Source organism: Nelumbo lutea, chromosome 8 (assembly GCF_056320005.1).
Source record: "Nelumbo lutea isolate HS-2025 chromosome 8, American lotus-T2T, whole genome shotgun sequence".
Classification (NCBI taxonomy): domain Eukaryota; kingdom Viridiplantae; phylum Streptophyta; class Magnoliopsida; order Proteales; family Nelumbonaceae; genus Nelumbo; species Nelumbo lutea.
The window spans coordinates 58,934,575-58,957,709 of NC_142691.1; the positions used below are offsets into that span (position 1 = coordinate 58,934,575).

The 23,135-nt window shown below is 41.6% G+C and overlaps 1 protein-coding gene across 2 annotated transcripts in view; it reads right to left on the minus strand.

The window, feature by feature from the left end:
• Positions 1 to 23,135, minus strand: part of LOC148844413 (putative UDP-N-acetylglucosamine--peptide N-acetylglucosaminyltransferase SEC) — an 81,566-nt gene that overhangs the window by 37,315 nt on the left and 21,116 nt on the right. For both annotated transcript variants that reach the window (XM_088957133.1, XM_088957132.1), the window contains exons 5-6: positions 3,491 to 3,607; positions 3,348 to 3,404 (exon numbers count right to left, since the gene is read on the minus strand). In XM_088957133.1, coding sequence (XP_088813259.1) covers positions 3,348 to 3,404; positions 3,491 to 3,607 — 174 coding nt within the window. The remainder of the gene's footprint in view (positions 1 to 3,347; positions 3,405 to 3,490; positions 3,608 to 23,135) is intronic.

The window sequence follows — 23,135 nt, forward strand, 5'->3', positions numbered from 1 at the left end:
TCTATACATCTCTTCTGGGCGGCTACATCCAGATTTTCCTTTTCAGGACTGTGAATCCAGTTTTCTCCTTTTGCTGAATCTTGGACAGCCTCTAGTGACTGTAAGAGATTTCTATTCTCAGTTTTTGACTCTCTTAGATTGATTACTACTCATCTTGCTTGATTTGATCAGTTTTTACTTTGGCTTCTTTTCGTCATGGCTCTAGAAAAGAATGAAATTATTTCTGTCAAGTTAAGCAATTATGCTCTCTGGAAGTTTCACTTTCAGTATTTTGTTGAAGGGAAAGGTATGTGGGGTTATATTGATGGTTCTACTTCCATGCCTGACACCAGTGATGTCAAAGGGCTGAAACAATGGAGAACTGAGAATGCTCAGGTTACTTCATGGATACTTGGGTCTATCTCGATGGATGTCAGTATTCCGATGAGAGGTCTCAAATCAGCCCATGACATGTTTGAATACCTTGAAAAGGTATATCAGCAATTGAATATGTCTAGGAAATACCAAATTGAAATTGATATCTTCCCCTATGTTCAAGGGGAGAAGCAGATTCAAGAATTTGTGAATCTTTGGACTGAATATGAACTGGCTCACTTTGGGGATCTGTCTGCAGACTGTTGTGTGAACACTATGAAGAAACACCTCAACAAGAGAAAGACCATGCACTTTTTGATGCACCTCAAACCTGATTATGAGACTTTATGCTCCAGTATACTCAGTAGAGAACCAGTGCCTAATCTTGACACAATTCTTAGAGAGTTGTTAAGGGAGGAAACTCGTCTTCATACCTTGTCAGCACTAGATTGGAAGAAGGAACATGGGATTGATAGTGTTTTTGGCTACCAAACAGAAAAGTAAGAAAGACTTCTCGAAGATGCAGTGTTATGAATGCAAAGAATATGGTCATGTGGCATCCCACTATAAGAAGAAAAACTTTTGCAACTACTGCAAACAGCAGGGATACATTATAGTGGAATGTCCAACTAGGCCTCCCAAGAAAGGACAACATAAGGCATATCAGGCCTCGGCTGGACCTGTTTCCACTGATACTACTGCCTCATCATCAACTCACAAGCTAGATGCATAGGAAACCTGACTGAAGAAAAGATTTGTGAGCTCATGTCTTCAGCTATTTCCTCTGCTTTTTCTGCTTTTGGATTGGATGGTAAGTTTGCTTACTTGTGTTCATCTCCTTCCCACATGTGGATTATTGATTCCGGGGCCTCAAATCACATAATTGGGGCCTCCTTTGGTCAGTCTCCTAAACCTTGCTCACACTCATACTAAAAATTTGGATTACTTATTTTCTTCTAGTTGTTTGCCTATGACTACTTCTTTAGTTAAAAATGTTGATAAATCTTGTTTAACTTGCTGCTATAGTAAAAGTCATGTTTGACCTTTTCCATCTTCTACTGAACATGCATCTACACCTTTTTACCTTATTCATAGTGATGTGTAGTCGTCTCCAATTGTTTCATGCTTGGGTTATAAGTATTTTGTGTTATTCATTGATGACTTTACTTGTTACACACGGGTTTATTTCTTTCAAAAGAAATCGGAACTTTTATCCATGTTTAAGAATTTTCATGCTATGGTAAGGACCCAGTTTAAAAGTACTATAAGTATTTTGAGGTCAGATTCAAGGGGAGAGTACTATGGTGGTGAGGATGGTGAGTTTCAAACATATCTTAAACAACATGGTATTCAGTCCCAAAGATCTTGTCCCGATACTCCTCAACAAAATGGAGTATCAGAGCGCAAGAATCGTCAAATTGCTAGTATGGTGAGATCCTTGATAATAGACTCTCATGCTCCCCTTACCTTCTGGGTGGAGGCGACCCGCACTACTATTCACCTCATCAATATTCTTCCTATACCTATCCTTGGAAATTCTTCTCTCCATCAATCATCATTTCATCGCCCACCAAACCTATCCATACTTTGTGTCTTTGGATGTGTTTGTTTTGTCCATCTCAATGTTTTAAAAGCGAAAGGCGCAAGGCGAAAGGCGAGGAGCGCGTGCCTTTTTGAGGCAAGGCATACAATTAAAAAAAAAAAAGGATAAGACAAAAAAATGTTAAAAATTTCAAAAAAAGCCAAAAAATTCAAAAAATGCAAAAAAAAAATCAAAAAATTATAAAAACACAATATTAATAAAAATATAAACTTAAGTTTTAAAATAAATGTTTTAAAAAACCTATTATCTAAAATTAAAACACATAAACACAATATGTAAAGCATATTAAAATGAGAATTTAAAAATGAAACCAAACATATAAAACATTTTCAAGCATATAAAACCCACAATCTCTTTTTTTCTCAATTATGCTACTTCAAGTAGATAATGTGGCATATTACATTCCTAATTCTACGAGCCGTCTTTGTGCCACGCCCCTCGAGGCAAGCCCAAACAAGTCCATGTTAGAGTCTTAAATTCTTAGTTTTCACACAAAAAAGTAATGATTTTTTAGTTTTAATTGCATGAAATTCACAAGCCAACCTACTACATTATAGTTCTCCTACATCCACCTCTCATAAGTAGTGTCATCCTCTATAGGTTTCTCCTTGGTCCCAATGATGTATCCCCATTTCCCTCTACTGCAAACATGAACCTTTATAGACTGGGACCAAGCTAAAACATTGGTTCCATCCAACTTTACTGAGGTTACTACCCCTAATAGAGTCTCCAAAGACCTTCTTAGACCAAACCTGGAGTCGGTGGAGAGTTTCATCTCACCTCCAGCTCGCTCCATTGTCCAAACAGAGATAAACGAAAATCAAAATAAGGTGTTACTACTCAAGGCTTACTGTCCTAAGTCAAAAACTGCTCTTCAAATAATCAAATTAGGGTTTTCACCGAACCCTACAAAAGGCTTCAGAAACATTTCCAACTTGGACCAATCTCAAAGATAGTTAGAATGCTTCTATTCTATCACCAAGCACCACGTCCAGACCAAGTAATCAGAAGGCTCTCCAGTTAGCTAGGGTTTTCGGGAAACTCCAAGAAGTATTTTTCAAATTCTATAGTTCTAACACCAATCTCTGGATTATGTTGACCAAATAGATAACATAGAGAATAACTTGAGAATGTAGCTTATTTCCAATATTTTAACACAAGAAGGAGAACATCTACTGGACAAACTAATACCATGGACAAAGAAAGCTAACTAGAAAATATTGATCAAAAAACAAGAAAGCTAACTAGAAAGTGCCTAAATTAATAATGCCAATATACAGCTTCCAATCCACCACCATTCCCACAAAAAAAAAGAGAGGAGAAAAGCATAAAAGGAAAGAATGGAAGAAAGCCAGCAGGGAAACAACATCCCTAATTTTTTGCAGCTTACCTCTTTGACTAAACCTTGTGCTTTCATCAAATTTCCAAGATTGCTATGTGCATCAACCTATGCAAGTTAAAAAGCTCATTGTCAGCACAAATCATGCACAATGAAATAAATACTGAAAACATTAAAATGATGTAAGGCTCTACCAAGTGCGGATTCAATGCAAGAGCCTGGCGACAACACTGAGCTGCTTCATTGAGCCTTCCTTTCCGCATGTATGCACTAGCCAAGTTTGACCATGCATCACAAAAATTTGGGCGAAGCTGCAAACAGGAAGTACATCCAGAGATCAACTAAGTAATGTTTGTCAATATATGTTTCTCAAGACATAAAAATAATAAACACTTTGAAAGATTTAAAGAAAAATAAACATCATTCTCAAAAAGCATTGCTCTGTACTTGTAAAGGGGATTCGTTACAAAATTGGCACAGGTTCAAGGGTTAGCTTTGGATGGACAAGTGGTGTGGTGACCAACCACTTGTGAAGAGGTTCTGTTTTCAGCAGGTGACTGATTTTCCTAGGCTTGCCTTTGGGTGGGAACCCTAAAAGTCCAAGTTTCTGGGAGACTGTTGAAAAAGTGTGAAAAGAAGCTAGCCACTTGGAAACGATGTTACCTATCAAATGGGGGGAGACTTACACTCATTAAGACTTCTCTTGCAAACCTGCCCATCTACTTCCTCTTAGTGTTTCAGATTCCTGCCAAAATCAGAACCCAAATTGAGAAGCTTCAAAGAGAAGAGACTTCCTTTGGGAAGGTGTAGGGGAGAAAAGAAATTATCCAGTGAGCTGGGTGCAGACCTGTAAACCTAAGGAGGCTGGAGGTCTAGAAATTGGCCACCAGAAAGAGAAGAATCCTCCCTACTTGGAATGATCTGTGGTGGGGCAACTCTACTTTAGCAGACTCCTACCCTAGACTTTTTAACCTCACTCTTAACAAAGAAGCTACCATTTCCCAGTGCCTCCCCTTTTTCCCCACTGAAAGCAACATTAACTTGAACCTTAGAAGACCTTTAAGGGATTCGGAGATCAGTGAATTAACTAAATTCCCGGTCTGGAAACCCCACCCTATAGGTGAGTTCTCTTCCAAATCTTTCTTGAAGGTTCTGGTCACAGAAGAGCAGAGCTGCAATTTTCCTTTCAAGGTCTGGTGCAACTATGTTCCCTCCAGAGTGTGCTTTTTCATTTGGGAAGCCTGCCTGCACAAGATAAACACTTCTGAGCTGTTACAAAAGAACCTTGGCAGACTAGCTATTTCCCCCCATGCTGCATCCTTTGCCTGAGAGAAGGGGAAACAACTGATCACCTTTTCATCCACTGCCAGGGAACCAGAGACATTTGGTGTCATTTCCTTCAGCTACCTGGGTTGCTCCAAATCACCTTCAGGACCTGCTTCACCGGTGGCAAGGCAAAGGATTGAGCAAAAGAGGCAAGGTGTTTTGGAAAATAATTTTGCATGCTGTGCTTTGGGGAGTTCGGGAAGAAAAGAACAACCACTTATTTGAGAACAAGGCAAGATCAAGGACTGATTTGATCTCACACATCACCTACCTCTGTAATCAGTGGGCAACCAGTTCAGACAAATTTAAAGGAGTCTCCATAAATGACCTGAACAGGGATGATGACCTCTTCCTTTTCTCCTCCCCCCCTCCCCCCCACCATCTAGAGGGGGACTCTCCCTAGGGCGGAAGAAACATGAACCCTAAGCTTCGATGGAAGTGCTTCAGGTAACCCCAGAGCTGGAGGAGTACTAAGGGATGAAAATGGAAACATTTGCTGGGAGTACAGTGGACTGATAGGTACAGCCTACTCTACTAACGCAGAAGTGATGGCTGCACTTACGGGAACCCAACTAATCAACCGACTAGGCATTCAGAACTTATCCATAGAAGGAGATTCAGCTAAAACCATAAAGTGGTTAGGAAGACAGGAGGCTGGACCGTGGAGACTCAGTCACTTTCTGGCAGAAGAAAGGGATTTATTGGCAGCTTCAAATGCAAACCTGCACTGGATCCCAAGGGAACACAATGCTCTTGCAGATGGGTTAGTAAAATTAGGTGCTCTTTTAGAAGTTCTGTACTGTGTTCTTAGGGGTCTGATCCCTGTTTTTCTTTCATCTTCTCTTTGTACACCCTCTTGTGTACCCCTCTTCTTGTTTAATGAAATCAATTTTCTCACAAAAAAAAAAGAAAAAAAAGATATCAGTACCCTCCAAAGTAGCTTTTCTTGTGTGAACTGACACCTTGGAGATATGTTTAACAATGCATAGTCTACTGAGGAGGGGGATGCCACTGTTGAATACTGTTGAGAGTGTAAGGGCATTTGTGTCCTTTCAGGTTTTTTGCATTTGGGAGACTATTCAAGGGCCCATTTGTAATTTTCTTCAATATGTTAAGTAAAACATTTCATGATGTAAACAGTAACACTTCTAGAGCATCGGAAGACCAAGGAAAGCATCAGCCGCTGGTCGCGTGACTCACAGACAAACCTGCCGATGTCAGCACACCACTGGTTGATGTCAGCAGCCCATACAGTCGGTGGCGTCCATCTACAGTTTTGATGTTCATTGGTGCACCCCGTTTTTAGAGGAATTTTGATATACATTTCATGGAGGTTTGAAGTTGTTTTACATTTTTCATGGATTTTTCAAATGAAAATTGGCAAAAAATACCGATCTAGAGTTTAGGGCTGACATGCTCGCATGGTGGGTTGGTTGCAGTTAAATCCACTTGCATTTGAATCATGGTAAATTTTTGAGATTGTAGGAAGTAGTCACAGATTTTTTGGAGCCCTAAAACTTTTTTGGGAAATTTTCTCTTCCCCTATTTTGCCGCCAGCACCTTCTTTTCCCTTGTTTTACTGCTGTAGCCCATGTTTAATCTTAAGGAAAAGGTGTTTGGCTATTCAGCTAGTGTTGGGATACTATGGGATTAAGGCATGTACTCGATTGGACCTAAGTGCAAGTGGGAGCTGTTAGACAGTGTATACCCTTAGCTCCAATCAGATTGATGTACAAATATATTTATTGTAGATGAATAAAAGTACATTATTGTTTCATGTTGGTATTTGTATGTTTCTGTGTAATTACCCCTTAAACTGGACACTTATGGGACTCGTGTTAGTTTAAAATGTTCACCGCCGTTGGATAGACTTGGGGAGTTTATCTTGCCAAGGCTAACACTGATGTTCTACCAAAGAAATCGGGGCAGCTTGTCTCAGGTGCTAGGATTAGACCTAAAGCACATGATATGTGTGTTTGGATGAAACATTGAACCCGTACCATTTTCTAGTTATGCCCTGGACCTTGGAGATTGATGGGAAAAACTACAAAGTTACAAATAACCCCTAGACTTGATTATGATACTGCACTAGCTATTGGATTGGGTTGTTTTTCATATGCCAATCAGTGAGATCCATCAAAGGTCAAAACCTAGGTATGTTGGGTTAGTCTGAGAATTCACCTAAGTGGGTGATCATAGTGATAGGATCGACCCCTTTGACGAACAAAGTGAATGATAAGGCTTACACTCTCTCTAATGGAAACCTAAATTGTCGACAGTGGATTTCAACTATGTTTGAGATTTGGTTTTGCAAAATATACATATATTTTTTTATAAATAAGAAGGATAAATTTCATTAATAAAAACTAGTGCAGTTACAAGCTTCCCGTGGAGAGGCACGAGCTGCGTCCTCTCCTAATAGTAGGAAGAAAGACAAAAGATAGAAAACAGATTCAGTCTACAATTGAGCCCAATATAAACTTTCCCTATTTACCCCTTGCTTTGCAAGACCATCAGCCATAGAGTTTGCTGATTTCCCCACCCATTGTATTCTCACTGTCAAGCTTCTTGTTAGGCAGTTGATATTTTTAATTTCATTCTTAAAACACCACTATAGATTCTGGATTTTGTAGCCAGCCCACTACCACCTTGGAGTCTCCTTCTATTATCAGCTGTTCCACACCTATCTGCATTGCTAACTGTACTCCCTGGATAGCAGCAGCAAGTTCCGCCCTAGTAGAGTTTCCAACTCCTATGGGTCCTCAGAAAATAGGAACCACATTCCCACTCGCATTCCTCAATACCCCTCCCACCCTTGACGGACCAGGATTACCAAGACTACTTCCGCCGAAATTCAGCTTCAAGAATCTTTCAAGAGGGGGTTCCCAAGCCATACTCACTTTAGTCTTTATGGATGAACAATTGGCCACTACTAACCAATTACTCTAAACATCATTAAATGAGAATTGATGGAATAGGTCCAGTGATTTTAGCCACAAGATCACCCTATTTAGAATGCAGTCCTTCATCTCTTCTAGGCTTCTCTCCTTCTCTTGGAAAATTCTAGTATTCCTTTCTTCCCACACGGACCAGATCAGCGCTGCTCTTGCACACCTCCACATAATTCTTCCTCTTCTGTTCCGCCAAGGAAGAAAGCAGGATAAAAAAATCAAACTTGCATCTTCTGGCCTAACGAACCTGCACCCAAACAATGAGAAGAGCTCCCACAACTCTGTAGTAAATGAACAAGATATTAGAATATGGTTACAGCCCTCACCATGTGACCTGCAAAGAATACACCAGGAAGGTGAGAGATAGAGAAAAAGTCTTCTCTTTTGTAGAATGTCAAAGGTGTTTATTTTCACATAATACACTTCCCAGCAAAAAGCCATAACCTTAGGGGGAGCAGGCCTGCACCAAATTTCCTTAAAAGGGAAAGGCTGGTTGGGGTAGACTGAGTAATGGATTTAAAAAAAGAAGCGCATGAAAAGGAACCATTCCACTGGGGTGTCCAAATCTGATTATCATGTTCAAAAGGGTCCAAACATACTGTATCAATACCAGATTTGTGAGAGACAATTTCCTCTTCCCTTAAACCACTACGAAACTCAAAGTCCCAATTTGGTGTTAATGGATCATTCATAATGGAAAAATACTTTGACACAAAATGCTTTTTATACCTTGAAACAGAGAACAAAGAAGGGAAAAGGTCCTTCAATGGAGCCTCTCCAACCCAATTATCCTCCCAAAATAGGACTGAGTTACCATTTCAAACATCATACCTGATAAAACTGAGAAGCTGAGGAAGAATGCCATGAATAGCTTTCCAAGGTGTTGCCAAGGTTGCCAGCCGTGATACTCTAGCATCCCATCCATTTTTTGAGCGACCATGAATACTACACACCACCTCATGCCAAAGTCTCTCTCCACTGGCCACCTCCATAGCCACTTCCCCAACAATGCTTTATTTTTTTTAATCAAATTCCCTAACCCCAATCCCCCTTCCTCTTTATTCCGGCATACCACCTCCCATTTCATCAAGTAATCCTTACTTTCCTCTGGCTCCCAAAGAAAACCTCTCATAAACTTCTCTAGCTTCTCAGCTTCCCTAGGTGGTATCCTAAACATAGACAGGAAATAGGTTGGTAAGTTAGCAAGTGTGGCTCTTATTAACGTGATTCTACCCCCCAAGGATAAGTAGTTTTTCCTCCACGATGTTAACTTCTTTTGGAACCTCTCTACCACTAGACACCAAAAACTACTCTCCCTAGGGTTTGCCCCTAGCGGAAGCCCCAAGTAGGTCATAGGCCAAGACGAGATAGAACATCCTAAGCTTCTTGCTATAAACTCCACTTCCTTATCCTCCAAGTTAACACCAGCTATACAACTCTTTTCAAAGTTGACATTCAAATTTGGCAATCTCTCAAAACTTCTAACTAGATCCTTGAGATTTCTCACTTTCTCAATATCATCCCCATCACAGAAAATCAGAATATCATCTTCAAATTGGAGATGGGTGACCGGAATACCATCCCTACCTATTCTCCACCCTTTAATCATCTTCTCTATCAGCCTTTGAGATCATTCTACTAAGCAACTCTGCTGTTAGAGTGAAGAGGAAAGGTGATAGAGGGTCCCCTTGCCTGATACCTCTACAAGCTGGGAAGAAATCCTTCACCACTCCATTAACCAAGACAGAGTAATTGTAGGAACTAATACATCCAAAAATTCAACTTCACCACTTATTCTCAAACCCACAATTTCTCAATACTTGTACCAAAAAATGCCAGTCCACCAAATCATAGGCCTTTTCTAGATCCAACTTACAAACAAAGCCTTTTATTTTAGATCTTCTCATATCCTCCACGCACTCATTAGCAATTAGGATCTAATCTGCTATTTGTCTCACTTGTACAAAGGCTCCTTAGGCTTGGCTTATTAGGGATGGGAGAATTGCTTTAAGCCTCAAAGACAACACCTTAGCCAAGATTTTATAAATGCTAGTTACCGAACTAATTGGCCTGAAATCCTTAGGTTGGATAGCATCTGATTTCTTAGGGACTAAGGCCAAAAAAGTGGCTTTGACTCCCAGACTTACTATATGATTCTCTATAAATTCCTCAACAGCATCACGTAAATCCTCTTTCAAAATGTTCCAACAATCTTGGTAGAAAGCCATAGTAAATCCATCAGGACCTAGCGCCTTAGATCTATCCATCATAAACACTGCCCTTCTGATCTCCTCTTCTTCAATATTCCTTTCTAACCATCAATATTCCCTTCTAAACACTGCCCTTCTGATCTACTCTTGGTTGGTAATTACCTGCCCTTCTAGCTCTAGTCTAGCCACTAAGTTCTTCCTCCTACCATTTTCCAACTCATGAAAGAACCTAGTATTCCCATCCCCCTCCTTAATCCACGTATGCCTTGACTTCTGCCTCCAACAAATCTCTTCTCTGAGTAAAACCTCTTCTAGGTCCTTCTTCAATTGCCTTCTTGATTCTCTGTCCTGCTCATTCAGCAACCCTTGGGCTTCCCTCTCATCCATTTTTTCAATTCGTGTGTTAGAATGCTCGAGTTAGGGATATTTTGGTCATTCTGGTGTATCTTATTGAAAGTGAAATGTCTATTGTATCTGAGTTTAAGTTATGTGTCCCATCTTCTATGAGGGACAAAATTGTCTTTCCTGTAACTCAAGTTTTTCATGAATAAAAGTTAAGTGGGTCGACTAGGAGGGGTACTTTTGTACATCCTCTCTTCTAGTCTGGCCGAATACTCTTCTCCTCTCCTTCTTCTTCTTCTTTCTCTTTTCTTTCTTCTTTCTTCTTCTCTACTTTGACCTAGAAACAACTAGGGTTTATTCACATGGTATCAGAGCATTAAGGTCTGGTGTTCGTTTTCTTGCTCCTGTCTTCTTCCTAGGTTCGCCGCCAGCTTCACAGTAGGTTTCATCATCCTACAACTGATCTGATTGAAGACTCGATAAAGGGCTGAAAAGGAGTTGTCGTTTTGAGGGCCTGGAGGTGAGAATGCCTCTGGCCGGTGTTGTGGTGGTCGTTGAAGTGGTATACTAGACCCTCTATTCAGTGTACGAAGAAGGTTGGCCGTATACAGGTATGGACACTGCTGTCGTGTGTTCAGAAATGGACTGTGAATGCTGATTTTTTTTTTAGTGTGCTTCGAAAGTTAGTTGTTGTGGTGCTAGGTGAAACTGATACAGATATCAGTCATGTTTTTTTGTGTGTTTTCTTGCTCACATGTGTGCTGAAAGAAGGGTGGTAGACGGCTGATGTCCACGACAGCAGTGGTGTGGTGTTGATTGTGTTGTGGTGACTGACATATCTATGTTTTTAAATGCTTAAAAGTGAACCCCTAGACCTTGCGTGTAATCAGTTCTGTAGTTTGCAAAACAAGTGTTCGATGAAATGACTGAGTAATTTCAGTAGTGGTGTGTTAGTGGTAAATGGTCCTGCAGTGTGCAGTCCAAGTGTTTGATGTGTTGACTGAATGATTTCAGCTTTAGAGTGTAGTGTGTAATGTGCAGTTGAAGAAAGTGGGTTGGTGGTATTGTAAGTGAGATAAGTCTTGTGACAAGTGTGAGATTGTGGTGTATATTCAGAGGAGACATAATTGAGATGGCTTCAAGTGTAGTTGGGAATGACAACAAAACAGGCATCATGCTCTCCTCAGATTATCTAAGTATTCAAATGACATCCATCAAGTTGAATGGTGAGAACTATGTACCATGGGCAAAATCTGTGGAGGTGTTCTTCAAGGCCAAGAGGAAAGTAAAACATGTGAGGGAGGAGAAACCTTCCTCTGATTCTCCTGGGTTCAGTAAAACTATAGACATCTTCTTGAAAAATCATATGAATTATTCCTAGAACATCATGGAATAATTCATCAAACTTCTTGTGCCTACACCCCACAACAAAACGGTGCAGCTGAACGGAAAAATAGACATCTTCTTGAAACTGCTCGGTCCTTGATGATCAATATGCATGTCCCAAAGCATCTTTGGAGTGATACTGTTCTTACATCCTGTTTTTTGATAAATCGGATGCCCATGTCAATCCTTGGAAGTCAATCCCCTTTCTCCGTGTTGTTCCCCACTTTGTCTCCCTTTCCTCTCACCCCAAGAGTTTTTAGTTGTGTTTGTTTTGTTCAGCACTTGGGGCCTGGAGTAGACAAGCTAGATGCTCAGGCTACAAAGTGTATTTTTCTTGGCTACTCAAGGACTCAGAAAGGGTACAAGTGTTATAACCCTAAGTTTCATAAATTGTTTGTGTGCCCTGATGTCACCTTCTTTGAATTAGTTCCCTTTTTCTCCAATGCTGGGGTCTCTTCTTCTCCCTCTGTGGACCCCCTTCCCGTAGTTCCCACTCCTACTGCAGATGCACATCATATGCCGGTTACTACAGAGAGGCCACCAATTACTCAAGTGTATACTCGCAGAAGTGCTTCGGCTCCTCCTCCACTTCAGCACCCATCGACAGATCCTGCTACTACCCCTTCTCCCTCAGATCTTCATCTCCCTATTGCTTTGCGGAAAGGTAAACGTACTTGTACTTCTCATCCCATTTCAGACTATGTTTCCACTACTCACCTTTCTGCTTCCCATTGCAAGTTTATATTGTTACTCTCATCGGTTCCCATTCCCAAGACTATACAGGAAGCCCTTGTCTTTCCAAGGTGGCGGCAAGCCATGGAAGAAGAACTCTCTGCTCTACAACATAATCATATGTGGGAACTCACCACCCTTCCTCCTGGTAAGCACACTGTTGGGTGTAAATGGGTCTATACAGTGAAGCATCTTCCTTATGGCAGTGTGAAACGATTGAAGGCACGGTTAGTGGCCAAGGGCTATTCTCGGTTATATGGTGTGGACTATATGGAGACATTCTCTCCTGTGGCTAAAATTGGTTCAGTTCGGGTGTTGATCTCATTGGCAACTATGTATAATTGGCCTCTCCTACAACTTGACATCAAAAATGCCTTCCTACATGGTGATCTTGTTGAGGAGGTGTATATGGAGCAACCACCAGGGTTTGTTGCTCAAGGGGAGGTTGGTAAGGTGTGCAAGCTCAAAAAAGGCAATCTATGGACTGAAACAATCTCCTCGTGCATGGTTCGGCAGGTTCAGTGAAGTGGTGAAGGCCTTTGGGATGAAATAGTGTCAGGTTGATCATTCCGCGTTTAGCTATAACTAGGAAGATGGAAATATCTTGCTAGTCGTGTATGTGAATGATATTGTCATTACTGGAAGTGATAACAATGGAATTGACAGGCTGAAAAAATTCTTACAGGACCACTTCAATACGAAAGATCTGGGGAAGCTAAAGTATTTCTTAGGAATAGAAGTTGCGAGGTCAAAACAGGGGATCAACCTATGTCAGAGGAAATATGTTCTTGATCTACTTGAAGAAACAGGGTTGTTAGATGCTAAATCAGCAGAGACTCCTATGGAACTCAATGCCAAGTTAAGTGTGGATACAAGTGAAGAGTTTGATGATCCTGGAAGATACAGAAGATTGGTGGGAAAGTTGAACTACCTGACCATTACCCGACCATATATATCATTTGCTGTGAGTGTGGTGAGTCAGTTTATGCAACATCCCCGAGTTCCTCACTAGGAAGCTGTTCTGAGAATTGTTAGGTACCTAAAGGGTGCTCCAGGTCGTGGTTTGTTATACCAAAAAGGAGGACCTCTTGAGATAGTAGGGTACACAGATGCTGATTGGGCTGGCTCTATATCAGACAGGAGGTCAACCACAGGGTATTGTACCTTCCTGGGTGGCAATCTTGTAACTTGGAAGAGCAAGAAGCAAACAGTGGTGGCAAGAAGTAGTGCGGAAGCAGAGTACAGGGCTATGGCTCATACCACATGTGAACTAGTATGGCTAAAGAACCTACTACAGGAGATGGGTTTCTCAATTGACAAACCCATGAAACTATACTGTGATAACCAAGCTGCTGTTCACATCTCATCCAATCCTGTCTTCCATGAAAGAACTAAACATATTGAGGTGGATTGTCACTTTGTGAGAGAAAAGTGATAAGTGGGGTAATAACTACATCTCATGTGAGCTCAGGAAATCAGTGGGCAGATATCTTCACAAAAGGATTGTCTCGGGGAAGAATAGATTACATTTGTAACAAGCTGAGACTATATGATATATACTCTCCAACTTGAGGGGGAGTGTTAGAATGCTCGAGTCAGGGGTATTTTGGTCATTCTGGCATATCTTATTGAAAGTGAAATGTCTATTGTATCTGAGTTTAAGTTATGTGTCCCATCTTCTATGAGGGACAAAATTGTCTTTCTTGTAACTCAAGTTTTTCATGAATAAAAGTTAAGTGGGTCGGCTAGGAGAGGTACTTTTGTACATCCTCTCTTCTAGTCTGGCCGAATACTCTTCTCCTCTCCTTCTTCTTCTTTCTCTTTTCTTTCTTCTTTCTTCTTCTCTACTTTGACCTAGAAACAACTAGGGTTTATTCACAGTGTGAATAGGCTCAACTTTTGTTCCTCTACCCTACCAAAGTGATCTTTATTCCACTCCTTCAATTTGGCTCTTAGTCTCTTCAACTTCTGATGAAATTTGATTCCTTTCCACTTTATTCCCCTTAACTCCTCGTTCGAACAGCCATTCACTATGCTTTCAAAACCCAGATGAGTTAACCACATATTCTCAAACCTAAGTGGTTTAGGTCCACTAATTAGGGATTCCACACCGATCTTGATGGGACGATAACCTAGGCAAAGCTCTAGAGAGCAGATTTCCCCAGTAGTTTTCCCATTCTAGGTTGAATAAAAACCTATCCAGCTTTGAACACAGAGGATTATCTTGAAAGTTAGACCAGGTGAATCTAACTCGCAACAAAGGAATTTCTTTTAGCTCACAATCTTCTATAAACCCAATAAATTTCCTCATACTTGTTGTAATTGACTATACATGATTGCTAGATTCCTCTGAGTATCTTGTAACATTAAAATCCCCACCCAAACACCAGGGTCCATCCCATAAACCCCGAATTGCATACAATTCCTCCCACAATTCATTTATTTCTCTGTAGGTATTAGGGCCACACACATTGGTAAGTACCCAACAAAATCCATCTGCTACATTCTTGAATTTACTAGAGACAGAGTACCTACCCACTAGCTCCTTCACTGCTTCCACTACTGTTAGACAGTTTTGTATGCCCTTAGCTTCAATCTGATTTGATGTACTTTTGATATTTAGTGTAAATAAATAAAGTGCATGTTTGATTCATGTTGTTTGGTATAATTCTGTGTAAGACCCTAAAACTGGACACTTATAGAGACTCATGTTAGTTTTAAATGTTCACAGCCATTGGATAAGTCTGGGGGGATTTATCTTGCCAAGGTTGATACTGGTGTGCTACCAAATGTTGGAATGGCCTGTCTCAGCCACCGGGGTAAGACCCAAGGCACATGCAGTATGAGATTACTCGAATCCTTGAACCGGACCAGATTTCTAGTGTTGCCCTGGACCTTGGAGACATATGGGCAAAACTGGAAAGTTACACCTGACCCCTAGACTCGATTATGACACTTCACTAGGTGTCGGATCGGGCTGTCTTTGATATGCCAATCAGTGAGTTCCTTAGCGGGGATCAAAACCTAGGTATGTTGGGACAGTCTGAGAATTCATCTGAGTGGGTGATCATAGTGACAGGATCAGTCCCTTTGTTGGACAAAGGTAATGATCGGGAACGCACTCTCTCTGATGGAAACCAAACTGCCGGCAGTTGATTTCAATCGTTGGAATTTTGTTTTGCAAAATTAATATATATATGTATATGTACGGTTTCAAAATGTTTGCAAATGGTTTTAATTCCCGGGATCCATGTGAATAGAGAGTGCGGCACTGTTCCTTGCAGCCGAGGGAGAGGTCCTCTCTTGTCGGGCAGTGCTTGATCATTAAGGGCTGAGAGGTTAAGTGTAAGACCGTTTAGGATAGTACCTGATGGGCTAATCTTGCACCTGCCCACAGTCCCTGTGTTTTTATAAGATGGCTTAGCCCAGGGACCACTTAAAGTAAGTGTTGGGCCCATAGGGTCCATGTGATGGGCTCAGGGGTTTACTGAGCTTTTTAGTGAATTCGGCTGGGCCTTGTAATAAAGGCTGGGCCGAACCCATTTGGCTGGTGTGTAGATCAATGCTTGGGTCCCATGCCATACAAAGAAGCCCAACTGGATAGCAGATTGAAAACTAGTTAAGCACTGAACACTTAATGGGCCAAAAGCCCATTTCGAGCTGGACTGATATGATCACCCATCTATGGGGCGTATCTGGGATTGAAGTTAGAAAAGGATTGGGCCTTTAACCTTATCCACTCTGAGAGACCAAATTCAAATCAGATTTGAATCTGGTAACCTCCTGATAAGATCAGGAGTAAGCTAACTTAATCTGCAAATAGGATTAAGATCATCCCTTATCCAAATACTGATTTGGATTGGGATAACTCCTAATTAGGAGGTTTCTTAATCAAGAAGAAAAGAGGAGAAACCCTATGAGAGATCAATATCAGATTTTTCGAACCTAGGGGTTTTTTGCAAGAGAGAAAGCATCCTACAAATTGAGATTGGCTCTCATACACACTCCAGAAAGAAGAGAAGCTATTAAGCCATCTTCGTCCCAAGAGTTCTCCTCCAGCCGCCGCCATTCTTTCTTACAAGATTTGATCTTTGAAAAGAAAGAAATCAAGAAATCAGTTCTTGACATCAGTCTTGCAGAAAAGACTAAAAAGATTTGGTGCTCAGAGTTTCCAGTGGACTCTTGCGATGGATTTAGTGTGTAGGACGCCTCTACTGGTTCCGTTCCACATACAATTGTGTCATCTTCAGCAGGAGCGGATCTTGGTGTCCTCTTTGGGCGTGAACACCAACTTTGGGAGATACTGTTTCTCAGGATCAGGTATAATTCCTCCCTTCCCTTTTGGTTCAAATCTGGTTTGATTATGGTTCAAGTAGGATCCTTGAATATTGTATTCTTAAATTAGGGAATATGATTCCCAGTTGGAAGAAGGTAGGAAAATTTTTGAAATTCGCCCACCCATTCCACAACCTTCATGGCATCCATTAGATGGATCCTACCATTCTTTCAACTACCTCATTCTTCAAAACGGTGACAATTCCTCCAGAGGCACCCCAAGATGGAGCCGAGGACCAACTAACACACCCTAATCCTACAAAAATTTCATATCCATCTTCCATCCAGTTTAGAGAGCTTCATCTTTGTTGTAAGGCTTGAGTGTTCCTTGTAACTGATGTTAGTGGGACAGTTTCAGTTACTAGTCCTTTCTTTCTTTCTTTTCTTATTGTTCTTATCCTAGGATATGCCGCCAGGGGCATACTTGTAATTTTGCCTTTTTTATAAAGATTAATATAAATAGAAAACTGGCGGCTGCCAGTACTGAGTTTTTTGCCTTTTCTTTCTATCATCTGTACCTCTCTTTCTCTCTCAATCATCACAAGAAACTACATGGTATTAGAGCGGAATTTCTGGGCTGGAGAAGACCTACAATCCTAGCATCAGTCTTTCGAAGAGGATTGGACGTGACTACTTTTGTTTCAGAAAGAAAAGGAAAAAAAAAATAAAACTAGCGGCGGCTTGTGTTTTTCAATTTTTCTCTGGCGACTGTGCTTGCAGAAACCCTAGTAAGTCCTGCAGCTACTTCTACTGAAACCCTAGTGGCTCCATGCGACAGTTACTGAAAACCCTAGCTGTTTCTGGCCATGGGATGGTGCTGGTATTCTGAAACCTTAATTGAAGGAGGGTGTTGATAGTGCAATGAAACCCTAGGAGGTTCTGATCTAGTGTTGAACAGGTGTGGTTTTGTTTCAGTTTATCTCAGTATTCTTTATCCAATGGTGCGTAGGGCTTAGGCCTTGATTATATGATTACTAGTTGAACAATTGGATGGTTAGAGTGGGGGAACCACATTCGGACTGACAATAATGTCTGTATTGGTGGTGCTGAACCGATGACTGGACTATTTATTGTTCTGTTTGGACGTTGTAGGGACTGATCTCTCATTCTCAGCAGTAGTTCTTGTGCTCTCAGCAATATTCTATAGCTTGTTGCTCACATCCTAGGAGTAAACCCTGAGTTGCCACATTCCACTTGTGGCTTGTGCTGTTAGGTGGCATTTGGACTGGTTGGTTGTAATTTTCAATGGCAAGTCAGGAACTGACCTCACCGGGGAACACCTCAACCCGCAACACAGCAGGTATGGGAGGTGAAACCATGGTTTTTCCCATGCCAATCACCCCCTTGAATGGTCTGAACTACCTGGAGTGGGCTAAGAGTGTAAAACTCTATGTAACAGCAATGGGTAAGGCCAGTTACATCAATGGAAGGGTGAAAAAACCTAAGGGTGATACAGTTGAACATGATAGGTGGGACCAAGAAAACAGTATGGTGATGTCTTGGCTCCTTGCAGCTATGGAACCTAATGTGAAGAAGAATTTTATGTGGGTAGACACCGCCAGTGAGATCTGGGAACAGGCCAGAAGTACCTATTCTGAGCAAAGGCATTATGCCAAGATTTACCAACTACAAGCTGAGTCCTCTACCTGTAAACAGGGAAACCGTAGCTTGTCCTCATATTATTCGGCTCTTACCTCCATATGGAAGGAGTTGGACCATTATCAGGCCATTTAGTGGAAGCACGATGATGATACTAAGGCCTACAGGAAGCTGATCTCTCAGCAACGAGTGTTCGCTTTCTTGTTAGGGCTGAACCCTGTATATGAACCATTAAGGGTGTAGATTCTAGGAAGTAAAGAATTGCCTACAGTACACGAAGTATACTCCCTTGTCCAATTTGAAGAAAGCAGGCGGAGTGTGATGGTTACAGCCGAGGGGGAGCAACAAGTTGCCTTGGCTGCAGTGAATAACAGCCCAACAGGGAAGAAAGGTGATCCTAAGAAGACAGATGATAAAGATAAACTCTTTTGTACCCACTGTAGAAGGTCACGACATACACGTGACACCTATTGGGACATCCACGGGAAACCCAAGTGGGCAGCAAAGAATCAAGAACAAGGTAAAGGTCACGTGAAAAGAACGAGTGCAGCACATGTGGCAACCCAAGACACTCAAGTTGCCGGTAGTACCCGAGACTCTCCTAATAAACCTGACCCCAAGGAGGATATAATGAATTCATTCAAAGAGCATCTAGAATCTTATGGTAGGGCATTGCGGCAATTAGATAGCTCAGTCATTGGTACTCCCTCTACCTCCTTTGCATCCACTTCAGGTAATGTGGCTTCTACATTCCATGTCACTCCCACAGACTCCCCTTGGATTATTGACTCAGGGGCCTCAAATCACATGACTGGTAAGCCTAACATATTCCATTCTTATAGCCTTTTGTCAAGAAGGGATAGAGTGAGACTTGCAGATGGTTCCTTTTCTTCCATTGCAGGTCAAGGATCGATATCCCTTCCCCATGGCCTTAACCTGAATTGTGTATTGCATGTCCCTCAACTTCCCATAAATTTGCTTTCAATTAGTAGCATTACAAGTTCCTTAAACTGTAGTGTAACCTTTTTTGCTGATTCATGTGTTTTTCAAGACCTAACTTCTGGGAGGACGATTGGTAGAGGAAGCCTGGTGGACGGTCTCTACATTCTCAACAGCAAAGCTGGTCTTTCTATGTCATCCTCAGAGTCATATAGTCAGTCAAATAAGAGTCAAATTTTGTTGTGGCACAGTCGTTTAGGTCATATTTCTTTTGAAGTAATAAAATGTTTTTTTCCACTTTTATTTAAGTCGTATTCAGTGTCAAAGTTCATGTGTCAAACGTGTCAGTTGAGTAAACAATGTAGAACAACCTTTCATTCCAGTAATAAAAGATCAAATGTTCCTTTTCATATTGTGTATTCTGATGTATGGGAGCCTACAAATGTAACCTCTGAGGGTGGATATCAGTATTTTATTACACTGATTGATGATTACTCTCGCTACACATGGGTAATTCCTATGCATAGCAGAGATAAGGTTCCAATGATAGTGCAAGACTTCTAGAGGATGGTGTTTACACAGTTCCATGTTGAAATACAGATCTTCCAATCTGATAATGCGAAGGAATACTTCCATGGGGAGCTAAATGAGTTTTTCGCCTCCCATGGGTCTATTCATAGAAGCTCATGCGCCAGAACACCACAGCAAAATGGGGTTGCAGAAAGAAAAAATAGACACCTCCTTGAGATAGCCCGCGGGATGATGTTCCACATGAATGTCCCAAAAAGGTTTTGGGTGGATGTTATACTTATAGTTGCGTATGTCATCAACTGCATGCCCTCCAAAGTATTAAGGAGGTGTCTGTTTTTTCTTTCTGCACCCCATGAGAGTCTTTGGTTGTCGGGCCTTTGTCCATGATGTCTCCATCCAGAGGTAAGTTAGACCCTCGGTCCATTCCTTGTGTCTTCTTGGGGTACCCATCCTCTCAAAAGGGGTATCGGTGTTTTGATCCAATCAGCCGTAAATATTTTGTGTCTATAGATATGTCCTTCTTTGAGTCCGAGCCATTCTTCCCTCCTCCTCAGGGGGAGAGTCGTAGTGTGGAAGAGGAGAAGCAGGTTCAGGTGTCCCTTCCTTCTATTCCGGACCTCACTCCCTTCCGTGTCTTCTAGTGTACTCGCCGGAGAGATCAGCAGTGTGATAGAAATGTGGAGCAGCCAAACACTGAGCAACTGACATCATCAAAATCCCAGGAGGTATCCCACTGTGGACGACCTAGACATCCCTATTTCTCAACGAAAGGGAGTCAGGTCGTGCACTACCAAACACCCCATTACCCACTTGACCACATCTCTCCCTCGTACCGAGCCTTCCTATAGGCAGTTGATTGCATCCCTGTTCCCAAGAATATTGCAGAAGCTTTAAAATACCCTGAGTGGATAGATGCCTTGAAGGAGGAGATTGATGCCCTCCACAAAAATCAGACTTGGAAATTGGTGGATCCTCCAGAGGGGAAAGAACCTGTGGGGTGCAGATGGGTGTTCATAGTTAAGCACAAGGCAGATGGAACAGTTGAAAATGTACAAAGCAAGACTAGTAGCCAAAGGGTACACACAGGTATATGGAGTTGACTATGATGAGACTTTTGCCCCGGTGGCTAAGATGAACTCGATTAGGGTTCTCCTATCCTTAACTGCTAATTTTGATTGGGAATTGCACCAACTGGACATAAAAAATGCCTTCCTGAATGGTGACTTGGAAGAGGAGGTATACATGGTTCAACCTCCTGGATTCTCCACCAAGGGAAGTGAAAACAAGGTGTGCAAGCTACGGAAGTCTCTCTACAGCTTAAAACAGTCTCCCAGAGCCTGGTTCAGTAAGTTTCACATGGCAGTTCAAGAAATGGGGTTCCAATAGTGCCAGTCTGATCATACACTTTTTGTGAAGAGATGTCAAGAGCAGGTTGCCGTATTGATAGTGTATGTAGACGATATCATCATTACAGGGAGTTGAAGTTCAGAGATACAGAAATTGAAACAATTCCTTGCATCCAAATTTGAAGTGAAAGATCTAGGACTCCTAAAGTATTTCCTTGGGATCGAAGTTGCCCATTCAAAAAGGGGTATCTTTGTCTCTCAAAGGAAATACACCCTTGATCTATTACGGGATACAGGTAAGTTAGGTGCAAGGCCGGCAGACACTCCTATGGATGCGGACCACAAGCTAGGTGACTGTATTGGTGAACCTATGAAAGATGTAAAGCAGTTCCAAAGGTTAGTGGGAAAGTTGATTTATCTATCCATGACCCGTCCAGATATTGCCTATTCAGTTGGAGTTCTGAGCCAGTTTATGCACTCTCCTAAGAAGCCACACATGGAGGCAGTAGAGAGAGTCCTTAGATACCTGAAGAAACATCCAGGAACAGGCCTACTATTCAGTAAACACAATCACCTAAAGGTGGAAGTCTTTACAGATGCTGATTGGGTAGGAGCAATGGATGATAGAAAGTCCACTGGTGGGTATTGCACATTTGTGGGAGGAAATCTGGTGACCTAAAAGAGCAAAAAGCAAAGTATGGTAGCAAGATCAAGTGCAAAAGCTGAGTATAGAGCTATGGCACATGGGGTGGCTGAAGTCCTTTGGCTAAAGAACCTCCTAGGTGAGCTTGGAGTTGTTGTTCATAATCCTATGTCTCTTTACTGTGACAACAAAGCTGCAACAAACATCGCTAGCAACCCGGTCCTACATGAGAGGACTAAGCATATTGAGGTGGATAAGCACTTCACAAGAGAGAAACTGGAAAAAAAGGAAATTTGTATCCCTATGTCAACACCAAGGAACAACTGGCTGATGTCCTCACAAAAGGACTTCCGTGTTCGTGGCACAATGAGCTATGTGACAAGCTAGGCATGATAGACATCTTCAGCCCAACTTGAGGGGGAGTGTTGTAAGGCTTGAGTGTTCCTTGTAACTGATGTTAGTGGACAGTTTCAATTACTAGTCCTTTCTTTCTTTCTTTTCTTATTGTTCTTATCTTAGGATATGCCGCCAGGGGCATACTTGTAATTTTTCCTTTTTTATAAAGATTAATATAAATAGAAAACTGGCGGCTGCCAGTACTGAGTTTTTTGCCTTTTCTTTCTATCATTCGTACCTCTCTTTCTCTCTCTCTCTCTCAATCATCACAAGAAACTACAATCTCTTGCACCATCACAATATCAAGCTTCTCTCTTGTGAATAAATTCTTTATTACCCTCCTTTTCCTAGCACTTCCCAATCCTCACACAGTCCAACTGATAATCCTCATGGACACACTTTCAATAAAGTCCCTCCTGAAGTCAACTCCTCACCTAGAGTTCTTTCTCCTCTCTCCCCTTCTGCTAAACTCAATATCAGCCTCAAAGTCAGATATTAGCCGTTGCACCTCAGTCCTTTCTTCTTTTTATGCTCCTTTTTCTCCTCTTTTTTTTTTCCGCAGGTTTCCTGTGGTATGTTTTAACTACTTCTTTCCGCACCCCAAGGTCAACCTTTTGATAATCTCTTCCTGTTTTAGAATTCAATTGTCCTCTTATCACCTTCTATTTCAACACCCTCTCCTTCCTCACTAGGCAATCCCTTCTTCTGAAAATTCCCTTCCAAGTAATCTTCCTTCATTCTGATTTCCTCACATTCTGTACAGATCAACTTCTATATTTTCTCCACCTCCTCCCCCACCCCTTTATAACAAGTTGACTCTTCCTTCCTCTTATGTTCATGATTTCCACCGCACCTCCATCCCTTCCTTTAGACACTGAATCTACTCCTTCATGATGGGATATTGGAGTATCTGCAACAAGCTGAACATGCATATCAGTAGCAAAAACCGAATGAACACCCATACCTGATCATAGAGTAGGAGAACGAAGAAGAAACAAGGCTTGCATCTGAGAAATTACAGGTAGTGCCAAGTCTTCCCCCTTAGTTGGTGTTTGCAGTGAGGTGGTTAAGGTTAAATTTTCACCTTTGTCTAGTCTTACCAT